Source organism: Phaethon aethereus, assembly GCF_964289735.1.
Source record: "Phaethon aethereus genome assembly, chromosome: 5".
Classification (NCBI taxonomy): Eukaryota; Metazoa; Chordata; class Aves; order Phaethontiformes; family Phaethontidae; genus Phaethon; species Phaethon aethereus.
The window spans coordinates 39,208,748-39,224,718 of NC_138579.1; the positions used below are offsets into that span (position 1 = coordinate 39,208,748).

Consider the following 15,971-nt stretch of genomic DNA (forward strand, 5'->3'; position numbering starts at 1 on the left):
TCCCCCGCCGGAGGGGAGAGCACCCTGTGATGGTGACAGACCCCCCTGGGCCGCTGTCAAGGGACTGTCTCTGTTAACGAGGTAGATAGCCTTCATCTGTACCTGGCTGGCAGCATCCTTTCAAATAAATCCTTTTTATTTATTTATATGTTTTTAAAGGGAACATTTGCCTATTTGAGGGCTGATCTCAGTGAAAAGAGAGACTGAGGAGGCTGAGGCTGGCCGGGGACGAAGCCCGGTACCTCAAGCTGGCCCTTGCGTGATGTACCGCAGTAACGCACAGTCCTTCTCCGACTTGTCATTGTGCGAGCGTTTTCCAGCCCTTTGGATATGTAAGGAATCAGGCCTGAGAGGATTCACAATAAACCTGTGTGTGGGATGTGATGACTGGACTAAAACATGGGGATAGGTCTGCTTGTGGAGGCAACGCGTAACCCACCCTGGTTACAGCTGACTGAGCTTCTCCTTTCCAGCAAGTTGATGTCCGCGGGAAAGGCACAGGTATGCTCCCAAACCAGAGAGGCTCACGGGTGCTGACACCTCAGGTTTGACCATCTCTCCACATCCCTCACGTGGAGGAAAGCTTTGACTCTGAAACCTCAGCACCTCAGCAATGACAATTTACAAGGATAGCTTCTGAGACACAGAACGAACCTCCCTTCCCATCCACCGGAAATGTTTGTTTTGGTTTTTTCTTCATTTTTTCTTCATCTCTTCCCATTTTTCCTTTACAACAGAGGTTGTTGTTTATATGCTCGAAGAATGAGAAGCAGGTTTTTCCTTGCAAATGCCAGAAGGGCTTAATTTCAGGTCATTCCTTGAAAATAATTAGCTGCAGCATGCTCTGCCCCAGCTGAGAGGTATGAAATATGTGTCTTCTCCTTGGCACCCCTGCTCAGAGCACAGCCTAATGGCATTGGATCTTTGCTCTTGAACAACAAGCTGTCTTAAATCTGGATCTTGGTTTCACTGCAAACACCAGAAGAGAAAGAAATGCCCCGAGAGATGCTGTAAAGCCTAGATATGGGAACCGAATTTTTAAATTAGGCTTCAAAGCTGGCTTTCAGGGTGCTGGTGAGAGTGGCCTCGGGTGGGCCAGAGCTTGGAGGGCACAGCCACCACCACCACTGAGGTTGGAGCAGCCGCTCGTCATTGGACACAGCAAATCCCAGCTACAATGAGGCTGCTTGTACGACAGCCTTCAGAGAGGAGCGAGGATGTGATCTTTGGAGAGCAGAAGAGATAAAATAAAATAATTCAAAAAAAAAGATAAAATCTATTTAAAATCTATTTTATCCTGGATTATCTTTGGGGATTGCAGAAGTCCTTGAGGGCTGGGAACCTGCCACAGCAAACCCATCCTTCAGAGCTCGGCAGAGACCAAACAACGTCCCCACGGGGCACAGCCGCCCTCCCGGAGAGCTCCTCCCCGCACCTGATGGCAGAGGGAACCTGGTGCCTCCTTCCCCCTTTTGCTCTGTGCCTGCTGCCCTCGGCTGCCCTTGGGGGTGCCAGGTAGGGAAGAGCTGCCTCCGATCCCTGGAGACACGGGTGCAGGGACTGCTGCTGCCCAGCTGGGGCGGGAACGTGGCACTAAAATAGCCTGTAAGTGTTCTCCAGTATGCCACTGAGCAACGTGGCTGTAGCTGCTGCGCGGAGCCTTCTTCACCCTCTCTCCGTTGGGAAAGGTATGTTGCAGCAGACACATTTGTGGAGGAATCACACGTGCAAGTAGTTATGTGTTTTCTAGAGATGGCACGTTTCTTTGATCTTACTGTGACCTTCAAAGAGAAGTGGTCAGGCTTGCGATGGCTGTCGGCTCCTGTGGGAGACACTTCCCTTGTCTTCAGCCAGCACCAGAGAACGTGGTGTCTGCTGCAACCTCCAGTTAGACCTGAAACTAATTTAAGGGTGTGAAACACATCTGCACACGTGTGTATGCATGCAGCGGTGTATCTCTGCATCTGAAAATGCTGCAGTGACGTGCTGAGCATCTCGGCAGGCATGCAAGCCTTCAAATGAAAGAGTACTGCTTCTGCTCACAGTGGCTTAAGCAGTTTCTCCCGTTTCTCACTCCTTTTTCTGGCTGCTCTTGCTCTCACAGTGACAGCTCTTCGTTGCCAAGCTGTGCATTCAGGTACTGGAGACAATTATGAGCAAAAATGAGGGGTAATTTTTTAAATAGTGAAATTTCTTACTTCATAATTCCCACCCCCACACCCCGCCATGTGAAAGTGGTGGAGGTCATTTTGTTCAGCACTTCTAAAGCATTCACCTTTAGGGGGGATTGTCCTACAATGTGAATATCTGAAGAATATGAACTTGACCTTCCCTATTACTGTTAATAAAAGTAATTATTATACACTGCACGTTACAAAAATGGCTTCCTAATGATGAAGCACCTTGCCTTTCAAGGAGAGACAAAAAGTCTGGGACTCCTCCATTCGGGGAAGGGAAGGCTGGCTGAGAGGGCAAAAATCATGGAGACGGTGGATAGGGTGGATGGAGCAGTGCCGTGCACCAAATCTCACTGCCTGGGGACCAGGGGGCACTTGGTGACACGTGTAGGAGGTTCTTTTGCAACATAGAGAAGATAAAGCGGTTTTGTGCAACACGTAGTGAAGTGTTGGACCTTGCTGTCACAGAAGGTGGTGGAAGCAGACGCTATTAAGAGGTTAAGAAGGTGATTAAGTAAACGTACAGGTTCTATTGCTATGGAGAGACCCTACAGGGAATAGCAGGACTGCATCCAGCAGAAGTGGGGCAGGTATCCCAGGGGAATATGAGAGACATGGGCTGCAGGAAGGGCCCAGGTTTATGAGCTCTGCCTCGGCAGCATCTCTTCAGACCGCTGCCGGAGACAGGGCGATAGCGCAAAACGAACCGTTGGGTTCGCTCAGTAAAGCGTAACTTATGTTCTTGCGAGCTATGTCTCAAACGCTACATTTTCTGGCAGCCCTTCGGGATGTTTTGTGATGGCCCCCGCTGCCAGGTGTGTTCGTGGTGGGGCTGTCAGCACTGGGGACCCTGCGAGGAAAACTCTGCCCTCGGGCTTGCACCTCCTAATCTCCTTTCTTTTCTGTGGGACCCGATCCGCAAATCGGGGAGCCCCCCGTGCCTGCTACAGGACTGCCAAAGAGGACGGTAGCTCCGTTTCTGCAAGAGCTTCCAGGCAAGTTAGTGCTGCGTGTGTGGAAGCTTAGGAATACCTGGATCGTTGTTTGCAGCGACCGCAGTAGACGGGGACGCCGCCGGACTCGGACGGTGCACCTTTTTCCTTAAACCAGAAACGGTGTCTTCTTGGTGGAGTTGTCTGTGCGTCGCCCCGTGGAGCACCCTGGTGTCTTCCAGACTGACGTGACCGCCCGCCGGCCTGCTGCGGGTCAGCAGTTTTTATTGGTTGTAGTTCCACTGGGGCTGTAATTTCAATAAATATTCTTGCCATCCTTGAGGTGCCCTTCTCCCGCCGCCCTGGGAGTACGGATGTTCCAATATAACGCAGATGGAAAGGGTAGAAACTCATAAACCTTCAGCATCGTGTTGATCCGCCTGGAATGGGAACAGGGGACATTAGAGGGATGGCTGAAGTCCTCTGGACTCCAACCTCTTCCCTGTCTTTCTCGTACACTCCAGTCACTACCTGGAGACGGGTCGAGGTGCCGGCAGGCAGAGGGTGCGGGACCAGCCTCGCTGGGGAGCACTGCAGTGTCTCTGGAGGTGGCAGATCCGTGGCTCCCGTTTCTGGCCTCCCCTCAGCCTGGAGTTTCTCACGCTTAGTGCCAGGGCTGGAATGTTTAGGAAAGTTTTCCATTAATTGTCTGGGCTATTTTGAGCGATGGAGCTTCAAAAATAAATACATTGCTGTCGGTTTTGGGAGAGTTAAAGCATTTTTCCCTGCACTCGACTCAAACCCCGTCTACGGCGCAGGGTACAAGCCCCTTTTATGAGATGTGTGAGAAACTGGGTAGGATATTTTTCACAGGTTATTTCCCAGATTGTCATGTTTTCGAGTGGAATTCCTCTGTAGTGGAAGACAGGAGTTTCATCATTTTGCCAGATGAGCATTTCAAGCTGCTTCTGCTTTGCAGCCAAGAGGACTGTTATGAGCACTAACCTGGTAGCTACACTGAGCTGTAAAAGCTTTGAATTTCTATGTGGATTAAATTGCAGTTCAGGTCACAGTCGGTACTGTCATGGATTGCCAATAAAGGAGAGCAAACTGTAATCGGATCATAATAAAAAGATTTTATTGTTAATTAATTCTGAGCACCAGAAAAAGTGCTATGTGCTTTACCATAAAGGTGGGAAATAAATCCATGTCCTAGAAAAAATGTAGCAAGAAAGAGAAGCAAATGATTTGGGGTGAGAAAAGGAGATAAGAAAAGGGGTGGGAGGGAGAATGAAAATTTTTATCAGGCTCATAAAGTGAATCAGGTTGGTTATAAGTGTATCTTCTAGCTAATAAGTTGTATTAATATGTAATTATTACTAGTTAAATATTTATTCTGTTTCTACACTTTTAAAAGACTTCATGGTGGGTGCATGAATTTTGAGCATTTTTCGGGGCTGTTGATAACTCCTGCCTGACAACTCCACCCCTCATTAAGGCTGCACGTAGTCACCTTGTGGTGGTGGACAGTTTCTGCGGCGACGGAGAGGAGGTGGGTTACCTGGCTCAGAAAGGGTTAATGGCACCATCTCCCAGGGGGGAGAGGAGGGGCCCCAAGCCCTGGCTAACCACCTCTGAAGACTTTCCTGGGTCCTTCATGCTACCGAAGGAGATTCGCCTTGCCACTGTTTGCCTGTCCGCAGATGTTTTTCTCTTCGTACCTGTGCAATGCGGAACCGTGAATTACAGCCTCTGGGGAATCCTTCTCCCTTCTCACGGTCATTAAGAATCATGCTCGTGAAAATAGCGTTAAGGTTCCAGTGCCCGTAAATAGCACTTAAGACAATGTTTAATTGTACAATTTAAAGCCATTGAAATCCTGGTTCTCAGTTAACTATATGCTGTTTGCCTTAACTTGGCCCTGACCCCCTCCCCTCCACCGTGCTACTGTTTGCACACTGGCCAGAAACAACGACCCAGAAGGTATTTCTGTCCTGGTCAGTGCATACGCCAGCCTAGGCAGCTTATCTGCTGTTAAATCCAGAACTAACTTGCACCCACCTTCTGTGCCTGTTCTATCTGGGCATCAGGATGATTGAAGGATGGAGCCGCTCCCGGGGGACTGATGTGTCTGTCTTGACCTTTTTACAGTGCCTCTGGCGCTTGGTGTTGGTGGTGAAGGGCTGGAGACTGCCTGAGCACTATCTACCTCTAGGCAGGGCATGATCAAGACGAGCTGTTGGACTTCCGGAGCACCTTGTAGTTTCCCAGTAGTGAATGAGGCCAAGGATGTGGAGTGATACACGACTCGAGGCACAGCAACGAGGATTTTCAGAAACCAACACACATACCCACGCCTTCTGACCAGCATGAGAAAGCTTTTTCAGACAAGGGGAGTATTTCAGGCAGTTTAGGACTTTGGCCAATGTAGATGAGTAATGCAGATAACGTTATTCTTTTTCTTTTCAACAACCACGCGGTGGAGGACAGTGGCACACACTTTGCCGTCTTGCTGTTAGGGTTATGCGTAAACATGTCTCGGAGGTTTACAGGGGTATGATTTGGATCTGGATGAAGAGCACGGTGAGATGGTACAGCCAGACCACCAGAGGGACCTTTCAGCCTTTATGGGAAAAGGACTTCAGCTCTTTCTGCCCGTTGGGACAAAGACTTCCCCTCTCCCTCCTTTTCCTGGAGTTTTCCTGAATTGAAATCAGGAACGAGCTCTAAGTCCTCTCCCTTCAATAGGTAAATTTCTTTCACCCACTCCTACCCACCTATTCCTGAGCTGCAAGCAGACCATTGACCCTGCTTGGGAAAAGACCGGGAGGGAGCTTCATGAGGGAGGATGAGTGTCCAGCTGAGGGATGGGCTGGAGGAGGAGGAAGGAGCCACTTGGTAGCAGCAAGTTCAGAGAAAACCATCCTGAGATGTCTCACCTTCTCCCAGGCACCCTGCTCTGCCTGTGCAGAAGGAGCTCCCTGAGGAGTGCTCTCTTGTGAAAAATCCCAGAAGTGTGGCTGCTCTTCCCTTGCGTACCTTCGCCAGGAGCCGTGACAGAGGCTTAGCTAAGAAAAGTACCGGTGCTCAGTGGACGGATGGGCGCTGGAGCAAGAACTAAAAGAAGGGACCCCTGCGGCTGGAGGGCTATAGGGAGCTGAGCCACCTTTATGTCCTTGTCCCTCATGGCTTTAAAATACACGACTTTCTGCATCTTCAGTCTGTAGCAGCACATGCAGCGAGCAGGCAGGAGCCCAGCTGGGCACGCAGTACTTTCGGGCGAGGTGGAGCTCGGCTCCCGGCCGGCTGTGGGCAAGCAGAGCTGCCTGTCCCCGAGCAGGTCCCAGCAGGGTAACATGCCACTCTCGTTTCTCCCAGCTGACTGCTCTCCTCGCTGCCATGCTGACTGCTGATGGAAGCCCCCAGGCAGGGAAGGGTCTCCTGCCAGCCTGGAAAAATGAAGTCTCTCCGTCTGGCAAGGGTACAGCTGCACATCCCATCATCGCGTGACTGGCTCCAGCCCCTGAACCCTAACGCTATTTTTCTTTAAATGTTCTTATCTAAACTCTGGATGAGTGTTCAAACTGTTTCCAGAGACTAGACAGACCTTATATTCGTATTTCGGATGGTACTTCCATGCCTAAAGGCCACAAATGCAGAGGACCTGATTTCTCAGACCATAGTAGTGCTAAGAAAAACCTTTTGGCGTTCTCCAGATGTTTCACAGTTGAAAGCTCAGCTACATTTTATGTCAGATGACTGCAAAAAATATGCACTTTGTCTCACCGTAACTACAAAGCAGCCATAGTTCACTGTTTCTAAAGACAAATCTGGATTGTGCTTGTCTTTTCTTCCCCTGCAACAAACATCATCTCAATTTTATGGGGGCAATGTGGGACACCAGTTCTGCTCTCCTAGTTGTTGTTGCTAAGGCTGTCAGCCAAAGACACAAAACTGGCTTCTTGAGAGCACTTTTTCATATTCATGGTCCTAGGAGATCTCTTTCCATTGAAGATGATGCTGATTAGAGCCTTGGTGATTATAAATAAAATAAAGTTCTTAATCCCCTACATAAATTTCCTCCATGTAGCTGGTCATATTCCTCTCTCCCCTTTCTGTATCTATCTAGATTACTCACCAAACACTTAGCCTATGCTCATGTTAAAGAATCAACCACCTGGATTCTCAAGGGGTCCCTTATGTTATCCTACTGTACAAAGTTTGTCACAAAATAAGAAAAGACTTAACAACTCTAACACAGAAGTAACAGCTAGAGATGAAACTGAAAAAGAACAAGTGTGCCGGTAAGACCCCATAATCCTGCTGTGAGGTTTGTATAATCTTGATTTGTTTAGTTTATTATACTATGTTTCTCAGGTCACTTCTCTTAGGGCATTTATTGAATTAGCTGATGCTTTTGCAAAGATCAGCACTGAAGCATTATCACTGTTAATATTCATTGTATGTCTACACTGCAGGTTGTGTTGAGTAGAGATCTCCGTGCTGGACTGCTTCTGGTATTCTTGTTATCTCTGATGAGGCTGGCTCTAATATCTGTATGCAACCTTGCAGCTTACAGTATAGCTATACTTGGACAATTTATATTGTCAGAGATCCCTGTAGAAACATAAGGCTAGAAGTGTACTGTCTTTTAAAAGAAAGATGAGATTCTGGAGCAAAGCTCTGCAGTCAGAGGTGAAATTATTGCAAATTCTGGCTGCAGAAAACCTTGGGCACGAATAGCTTGGACCTGGGAGCTAGTCATCCTGCAGCGGGGTATTTGGGCCCTAAAGATGAAACATCAGTGAGGGGTCTGGAGCACAAGCCTTATGAGGAGCAGCTGAGGGAACTGGAGTTGTTCAGTCTGAAGAAGAGGAGGCTGAGGGGAGACCTTATCGCTCTCTACAACTACCTGAAAGGGGGTTGTGGTGAGGTGGGTGTTGGTCTCTTCTCCCAAATAACCAGTGATAGGACAAGAGGAAATGGCCTCAAGTTGCACCAGGGGGGGTTTAGATTGGATATTAGGAAAAATTTCTTCACCGAGAGAGTGGTCAAGCATTGGAACAGGCTGCCCAGGGAGGTGGTGGCGTCGCCATCTCTGGAAGTGTTCAAAAAACGTGTGCATGTGGCACTTTGGGACATGGTTTAGTGGGCATGGTGGTGTTGGGTTAACGGTTGGACTTGATGATCTTGAAGGTCCTTTCCAACCTTAGTGATTCTGTGATTCTGTGATTGCTGTGGAGACACCTTCAAAGCCTGGTGCTGCAAAAGCACATCTCTTTTCTGCTGGAGCTGTGTGGAAGGTCCTGTCTCCTTCAGGTCAGGCAGTTCTAGTCCCTAACCCCTTGCAGCTCGAACACGTCTCTATTGAGAGATATAGAAAGTCCCTATTGAGAGACATAGTAGGTCTCTCTCCTGGTTTCTGCAGGAGAAACCCATGTGCTCCTGGAGGGAGAGGGGAGTAAAAGCGATTTTCTCCTAGGAGAAAGACCCCTTGAACTTCATCTTGTCCTTCCTGCATCAGAGCTGACTTGTGTTCAAGGCTCTGCTGAAGCTTGCCTACAGAGCTCTCTGCTTGTTTCCGACACTTACCTACAGGCCATCTAGTGAAAGGGATTTGGGCCCTTCAAATGAAAGGGTTAAATAATCTGGTTTGTGTTTTCTCATAATTAATTAATTGATTTAATGAAGGAAAGGGGGTGATTCTGTGCAAGAGAGCTCCTGTCACTCATGTAAGTTGTCAGCAGGCCACATTACCCAGGCAGTACAAGTAAACTCTGAGTTTTTGGTTTTTCTGTGTTGTTTTCCGAACTGCTGGCCATGCTCCGGGAACGACAGGATGCGATGGGGGCAGAATAGCAAAGAGGGCTCGGCAGCGCGTTTGGCAGGCACGAGAAAGTGCTGCTGAGAGCTCGAGAGCCGCCTCTCCCGGAGCACCCACCGGCAGGAGGGCCAGGCGGGTGCAGGCAGCCGCCTGCCGAAGCCCGCCGCGGGCAGTGCCGCCCTGCCCTGTGGTGCAGGGAGGGTAAGTCCCGACACAGCCCGAGCTCTCTGCAGACACGTTCCCCTGGGCAGCGGCTGCAGCTCTGAAACACAGCGGGACCGGATTATTCTGCTCCCTTGCTCAGCTGGCAGCGCTCTCAAGCCGCTTAGCACAGGGGTCGACGGCTGCTCCAGGCGGGGAGGGGGGCTTGGGGCCAGCCCCGAGCGTGTAAGCCTGTGCTGTAGTATGGACACGGTGCTGGGGTTTATTAGCAGGTGGCAAATGTTAGATTGCTCTTGCAAAAGCCAAGAGGTAATGCTGTGAAAAAAATAGGGCTCCTCCGGCCCTTGCCCTGCATAGGGAATAAAGTGCGAGGTGGCTTTGCGCAGAAGGTGGTGTCTGCTCTGGGAAGGGAAGAGAGGTCAGGGTGATATTCGTCCCTGGAGAATCTGAATCTGAAGAGTCAGGGAGCTGGGTTTCTTCTGAGCAGAAAAGAGGAGATGCTGGCCTGACCTTGCAGGGGTCTTCTCAGCTGTTAGAGGCTTGGCGGAGATGCTTGTGGGGTGGGGGAAGTGGTGAAATGTGGTGTGGGGAGCGATGGTGACAGCACAGCAGCTTACAGGGTGCGTTGGCCGGGAGGGCACTGGAGGAAAGAAAAAAAAGAGTGCTGCGGTGCGAGGGGAAGGTAACCTGAAAGAAGGCAGTCTGTTTAGTTCAAGTGTTGAGGCAGAGGATTTTCTCCCATTTCACATGCATTTCTCCATCGGTGTTTGAGTGATTTGCTTTTCTGCAGAGAATCTCACAGGATGATGAGAAAAGACTAGGAGGGAATCAAGCAAAGTCTGGTATCATCTGCACAGTGGTGAGAGAGGTGACAGTGTATGGGGCTGGCTCTGCTGTCACAGGGACATGAACACATCTTTCTCCTGTGACTTTCCCTTTTCTGAATCCTGGATACAGCTCCTCTGCCTCTCTTCACATCCCTCTGCAACCCAGGCAGCTGCTGGATCCAAACCCACGTAGGAGAGCAGCCACCCTTTTTTTTTGTAGGACTGTGAAAGAGAAAGACACTGAAAACAGTGGGAGCCCAGCTTCCACAGGTTACTCGTATCACTGGGACAGACGTGGACTGGGCAGCTTGAATTAATTATATTTATGCTGATCCCTTAGAGGGCTTCTTTCTTTCCTTGAATATCCCAAACTTCCCCTTGCCGCTGGCTATGATCAGCCAGCCTGGGAAGCTGCGGGTGGCTGATGGGCTATTGGGAAGGGTGCCTAGGAGGATGTAAGATGCTTTGAAAACCTTTCTGCATCAGGAGTGCAGCATGCTTTGCAGGGAGGTTGGTGCGGAGCCATGCTGCAGCCCTGGGAGGTGGTGGTCCTAGCGATAGCTTTCTGCCCCGAGTGCCAGCACAGTACGAGTCTGACAGATGAATTTCACACTTACGCGGTGCTTCAGGAAACAAGAGGTGTGCAGGTAAACCTGAAAGGGCAATTTAGCAGGGCAGGTTGTAATTACACTTAGAGGGATTTGGCCAGGAGGAGGGTAAGCGAAAAGTCATTTAGAAGCCAGGATGGCATTTTCCGTACTGTAATCCCCTTGTCAGATGCCTTGGAGATACCCACATTCTCTAAGCATGTGTCTTCACTGGTAGAGGTTTCTTGGTAGCTCCTGCTCTCTCAAACCCTTAGGCCCTGGTTGCACAGCCCCTGACATTTCTGCTTCAATGTAGCTTGGTTTCACAAGCGGGATGGTCTGCTGCCTAAGCTGCCTGCAGGGCTGGATTTGGTGATCTCTTTACCGCTACGGCTTTGGCAATGCCCCGTAATGCCGAATTGTGTCATTGTTGCCCCTCCGCTGCCACGCTTCCCCTCCCGCAGGGCCTGAAAGGCCTCACGGCTGTAGTGCTCCCTGGGCAGCCGGCTCTTGGGCGACCGTGCGTGGCTACCCGGTTGTGGGAGCGGGTGTTTGGGCAGCTCCCTCGTGTCAGCCCGAGAGCCTGATTCTGTGTGAAGCCCCCATGGCTTCAATGCCAGGTGCCTCAGTGTGGGGATGCGCCCATCTCCAGGGAGTGGGCACCTAGATCCCTTGTGCCATGGGGTGCCACGGCGTACCCTCGCGTATGGCAAGGAGTACCGCGTGGCGCTGGGGCCACCAAGGGCAGGGAGCTGGCCTAGCGGTGCAGGAGGGCAAGCTGCTCGTAGCACCCACGTCCCAGCAGCCGCCTCGTGGGGCTGAACCGGTGCCACCCGCTCCCCGCCACGGGGGCCCTGCCGCCACATGGGCGCGCCCGCTTCTCCCGGGGCTGCCACCCCCTCCCCGCTCCAGCTGGAGCGCCGGGCGCATCCCCACGGCACCCACGCAGGCAGCCGGCTAGCGGCCAGCCCCGACCGGCTGCTCCCCCCTCCCCGCCGCCGTGGGGGAGGAGGAGGAGGAGGAGGCGGCGCGGAGCCCTCCGCCCCCTGCGGCGGAGCGGGGGGGCGAGGCGTTAGGACCCGGTGGCGGCGGCTGGGCGGTGCGGGGCTGGGGCCGGAGCGGGGCCGGGGGAGCCGCCGCCGCCGCCGCTCCGCTCCGCTCCTTCCTCCCGCAGCCGGCCCTGCCCGTCGGGGCAGCGCTCCCAGGCTCCCCCGGGGCGCTCGGCATGAGGAGGATCAGGGCCAATGCCATCGCCATCCTGACCGTCGCCTGGATCCTGGGCACTTTCTACTACTTATGGCAGGACAACAAGCCCCGCTCGGCGGCCGCCGGCGGCCGGAGCGGGCAGAGAGCGGCCGGCAGGCTGGAGATCCGCCGGGAAGAGAGGACCATCCCCCTCATCGTGAGTGAGCCGCGGCCGCCGAGCATCGCGCCCTGCCGCCGTGCGGAGGGATGCTCGGGGAGCCGCCGCCTCGGGCCGGGGCGGGGGGGCTGAGCGGGGCGGAGGGGAGCGAGGAGGGTTTCGCTGTGCCTTTGGGTTGCTTTGTATTTATTTTAGCATTCGCGCTTGTCGCCATGGCAGCCGTTACGACCGGGGAGCAGGGTGGGCACACCTCAGGGGAGCGGAGGAGCGCCCTGGGTAAAGTATTCGCGAGTTATCTCCGCCGGCTCGCCCGGGCTCTGCTCCTCCGGCCGCCCTTGGCTGAGGGAAAGGGCGGGTGAAACAGCGGGGCGGTTTTTGGTTCGCCTTCAGGAGATGCCTGCGTGCGTACGTACCGCGATAGAGACGCACACGCCGATGTGCGATCACAGGGGTTCCCCATCAGGACCAGATCAGAGCCGCGACCTCTCCCAAGCCCTTCCTCCGGCCGGCCGGGCTCTGGGCGCCGGGCCGGGGGCTGCGAGCGGCGCTCGCCGGGGGGACACGGGCTGTCCCAGCCTCCGCCTCGGCTCCCCCCGCTTTGCTGCCAAGCGGGGGACCTGGACTCGGCGCCCGAGTTTTGGCTGTTCTAAGCCAGAGACGGCAGTCTGCGAGTTGGGCTCAGGTTGGGGTTTGGGCAGAGTGGGAGATGAGGGGAAGACCTCGGAGCTCCTTCCTAACACAAGAGGTGGTAGCCTCTGATGGGCTACTTCAAAATTGCTTTCAAAGGCCCACACTCTGACCTCCCTGGGTATCTGTGGGCTCGGTAGGGTGATAAAATTGAGCTCCTGACTTGAGAATGATGACCTTTCTGCTCGGTCTGTGGAGGAGGTTTGTCCTCCTTTATCCTGTATAACAGCATCAATAAAGCTCCCCCACCTCTAGGCAATAGCTTCATAAAAACAAACCAGCCCCTGGAGCAAAAGTGGTCCAGCGATACCATTCCCAGGAGTGATCCAGCCGAAGCAGTTCGGGAACTGCACTGTGTGTCACTCTCTGGCTGCAAATCCATTTATCAGTCGGTTATGCACACATGGAAGCAAACAAAAGCAGCAGCCTGGTCGGAGTTGGAGCAGGGGCCGGGCGCCGGGGCTCTCTGCTTCCCTCCTCTACTGGTGCTGGGATTTTTGGCCTTGTGTCTCTCTTTTGTCCACCTGTAAAGTGGGGGTGGCTGGTGTGGGGGGGTGTGGTTGGGAAGCCTAGTGAATGTTTGGAAAACGCTGTCAGAGCAGCCCCAGCCCTCGGGCAGCAGGGTGGAAATCCTTCCGCTGGGACCCCCAGCCATTGCTTGCAGCTGCCAAAGCTCAAAAGTCAAAACTGAGGCTCTCGGGCAGAGCGAGGATGTTATTTACCGCTCATTAGGGCTGGGGGCTGCTCTGCTGTGAGACCCTCTATGGAGCAGGACTGTGGAAGTGAATACGGTGCCTCCTGGGCGAGGAGCTCTGGGCAAGGGCTGTTACTGCTGTAGCCCTTCGGGCGTGCTGGGAAGCACCCTCAGCCTGGCTGGGGAAACAAACTGAGGATTTGGAGCACTGCTGCTTGTCGGATTCTACCTTAGTGGTGGGGGAAGCTGCCCTGGAGCCCCTGATTTCTTGCGCGTGCTTGAACATGCTGCTCTGGCAGTTTTATTTCTATACACACACACACGCACCCCCCTGCTCCACTTAGCCCTCCCATTTTTTTATTGCATTTAATTTACTCCCTCTCAGAGGGCTTCTGAGGTTACATGAATCCATATCGTCTGCCAAGCACCTTGGAATCCTCGGGAGGAGGATGCTGTGGCAGTGCTGCACGTCGTTACATTGCTGCTGTTTGGGGGGAGGCGGCACGCGCTCATGGCTAACCACAAAGCCTGTCATTGCAAGCGGCAGCGGCTCCAAATCTGATCCCGCTCACAGAACGATGTAAAGCATCCCAGCTCTGCTCCGCGCCTGAAATCCCTTAGCGGGGAAAAGTAATCACCCTTTACCTCTCCTGTCCCTCTGTAACTGGGGTCCCACAATGGGCCAGCCCCCCCTGGGTAAGTCCTGGTCCCCTCGGCCGGCAGCAGCTGGGACGAAGGAGGGACCCTCTCCTAACGCACCTGACAGTGGGGCATGGTGGAAACATCCCATTCTGACCTGCCGCCATCCGTTTGCATCGAGAAGGGAGGCAGAAGGGGTTTGTGGTGTTTGGGCTTCCCCTCGTGCACGCAGAGCGTTTTCCCGAGGGCTTGGCGGGTTGCCGTGAGAGGCGAGGTGGTAAAATGCAGTACGTGTGCTGCCGTAACTCTGCAGCGGCACGGCTATCGGAGAGCCTAACGGGCTTCGCTGCGACGGCAGGCGAATAACCGCGGCCTCTGCCCGCGCTGCTGGGGCAGAAGTGGGGAAGCGACTGCCGGCCGGAGGGTTGGCGAGGGCCTGGGGGCAGCACCCCCCCGCAGCGGGGGGCATCTAGCTGGGGTCTGAGCAGTCGGTCTCGTGGGCCGAGCTGTCCGCGTGAGCCTGCGGGGCTGGTTACGCAGGGGCTGTGGCTGTGCAGAGCGGTCCTCAGCACACGTCCTTACCCCAGCTCCCGGGTGCGCGGCGTGCGGGCTGCGGCACTGCCCGCAGCCCTCTCCCAGCCGGGGCGGAAAATGTGCCATTTCAACTGCCCCGCTGGAGAAGTGATTAATTTAGAGAAATGGCTATCCCTTTGCAGTGCAGAGCCCTCAACCCCGAGTTCATTCCCCGCAAAGTTAGATTACTTGACTTAATATATAATGGCAGTCTTGTGTAAGAGGAGGCGTGCCTATACTCCACATGCTTCTCATGTCCCGTGGCCCTCTGCAGAGCCACTGAGACAAGCTGCCCATTTTGATCCAGCTTTTGGTTTCCTCTGCTCTGCATGAGTGATGGTGTTGGAGTTCAGGTCTGGGCTCATCTGGAAGCAAGGGTGACTCATGTGACTTATGGGTCTCTGGAAAATATTTTTTCAATTTTCTAAAATTGGCTGCTTTTCTGTCTGGGAGAAAAAAAAAATCTAGTCTTTTGGTTGAGCGAGTCCAAGAGTTCTGCTCTTGTGTCTCTGTTGTGACATTTCAAATCCTGGGCAAATTAAGGTGAATTGCATGGTTTTAAAAAATTGAAGTGCTTTCTGGGCTTGTGGTTTTCTTCTTTATTCTCTCCCAATGCAAAGAATAAAAATCACCCCAGGTAAAAACTATAGTCAACTGCAAGTCTCAGCTTGAAACTGGGTTATTATTTGTTGACCTCATGTTTAGTAGCACAACTGTAAACTTAAAATGTGGATGTCTGACTCCTGGAGTCAGCAAGGGAAATCTTTGGATATTGAAGTTGGGGGGGGAGCTGTCAGAGATCAGTGTCCCAGAACTAGCTCGTGCATTAATGGTGGTCCTCCAGATCCCTGTTTTATAGCCTGAAACCTTGGTGTGTGGGCTCTCTGCAATAGCCTCTCCCCAGACAGGTCCTGGAGGTGCTTGAAATAAAAATGCAGAAACTGGTGAAGGGCAGGGCTGACCCGGTGGAGCGCCAGGCCCCTGTAGGGTTCCCCTTCCAACTGCCACAGAGGGTGGAAACACGAGTGAGGGATGCATTTTTGTTCTCTGGAGCACGGCATAGTTCCATACCAGCTGGGAGGAGCCCTGGGACCTCCAGCAGTCGGTTCGTGTGTTGGGTGTTTCTGAAGGATGGACTTCTTCCTTGGGCTCTTTCCTGTCACTCCCAGGCAGGAGGTTGCCTCCTGCTCCTTGGAAATTGCCCAGAGGCAGAAGCTGTGCAATATGTCCTTTGGAGGGGCATTGGCACAATCTCCACACTAGGTACGGGTGGTTAATCATTCACCACTTGCTGCTCGTCTGCGTTAGCACGGTGCTGATGGGCAGAGCCCAGGACTCTGTCCTCTCGCCTGTAAAGATTGTAGCGTGGGAAGCTCACCCAGCGTACCCACTGAAGAGAACAAGGCCGCTGTTGTCACGTGGGCAAAGCTTGGTAGTCAAAGCGGCGGCTGGTAGGTAGCTTTGGAAGGGGAATTTTGCTCTTGGCTGACTGTGAGCTGAGGATGG

The 15,971-nt window shown here is 53.0% G+C and overlaps 1 protein-coding gene across 1 annotated transcript in view; it reads left to right on the forward strand.

The window, feature by feature from the left end:
• Window positions 1-11,734: 11,734 nt before the first annotated feature.
• GALNT16 (polypeptide N-acetylgalactosaminyltransferase 16) overlaps window positions 11,735-15,971 on the forward strand; it is a gene marked incomplete at both ends in the record, with an annotated part of 78,185 nt that continues 73,948 nt past the window's right edge. Inside the window, one exon of the mRNA XM_081999833.1 lies at window positions 11,735-11,911. Coding sequence (XP_081855959.1) covers window positions 11,735-11,911 — 177 coding nt within the window. The remainder of the gene's footprint in view (window positions 11,912-15,971) is intronic.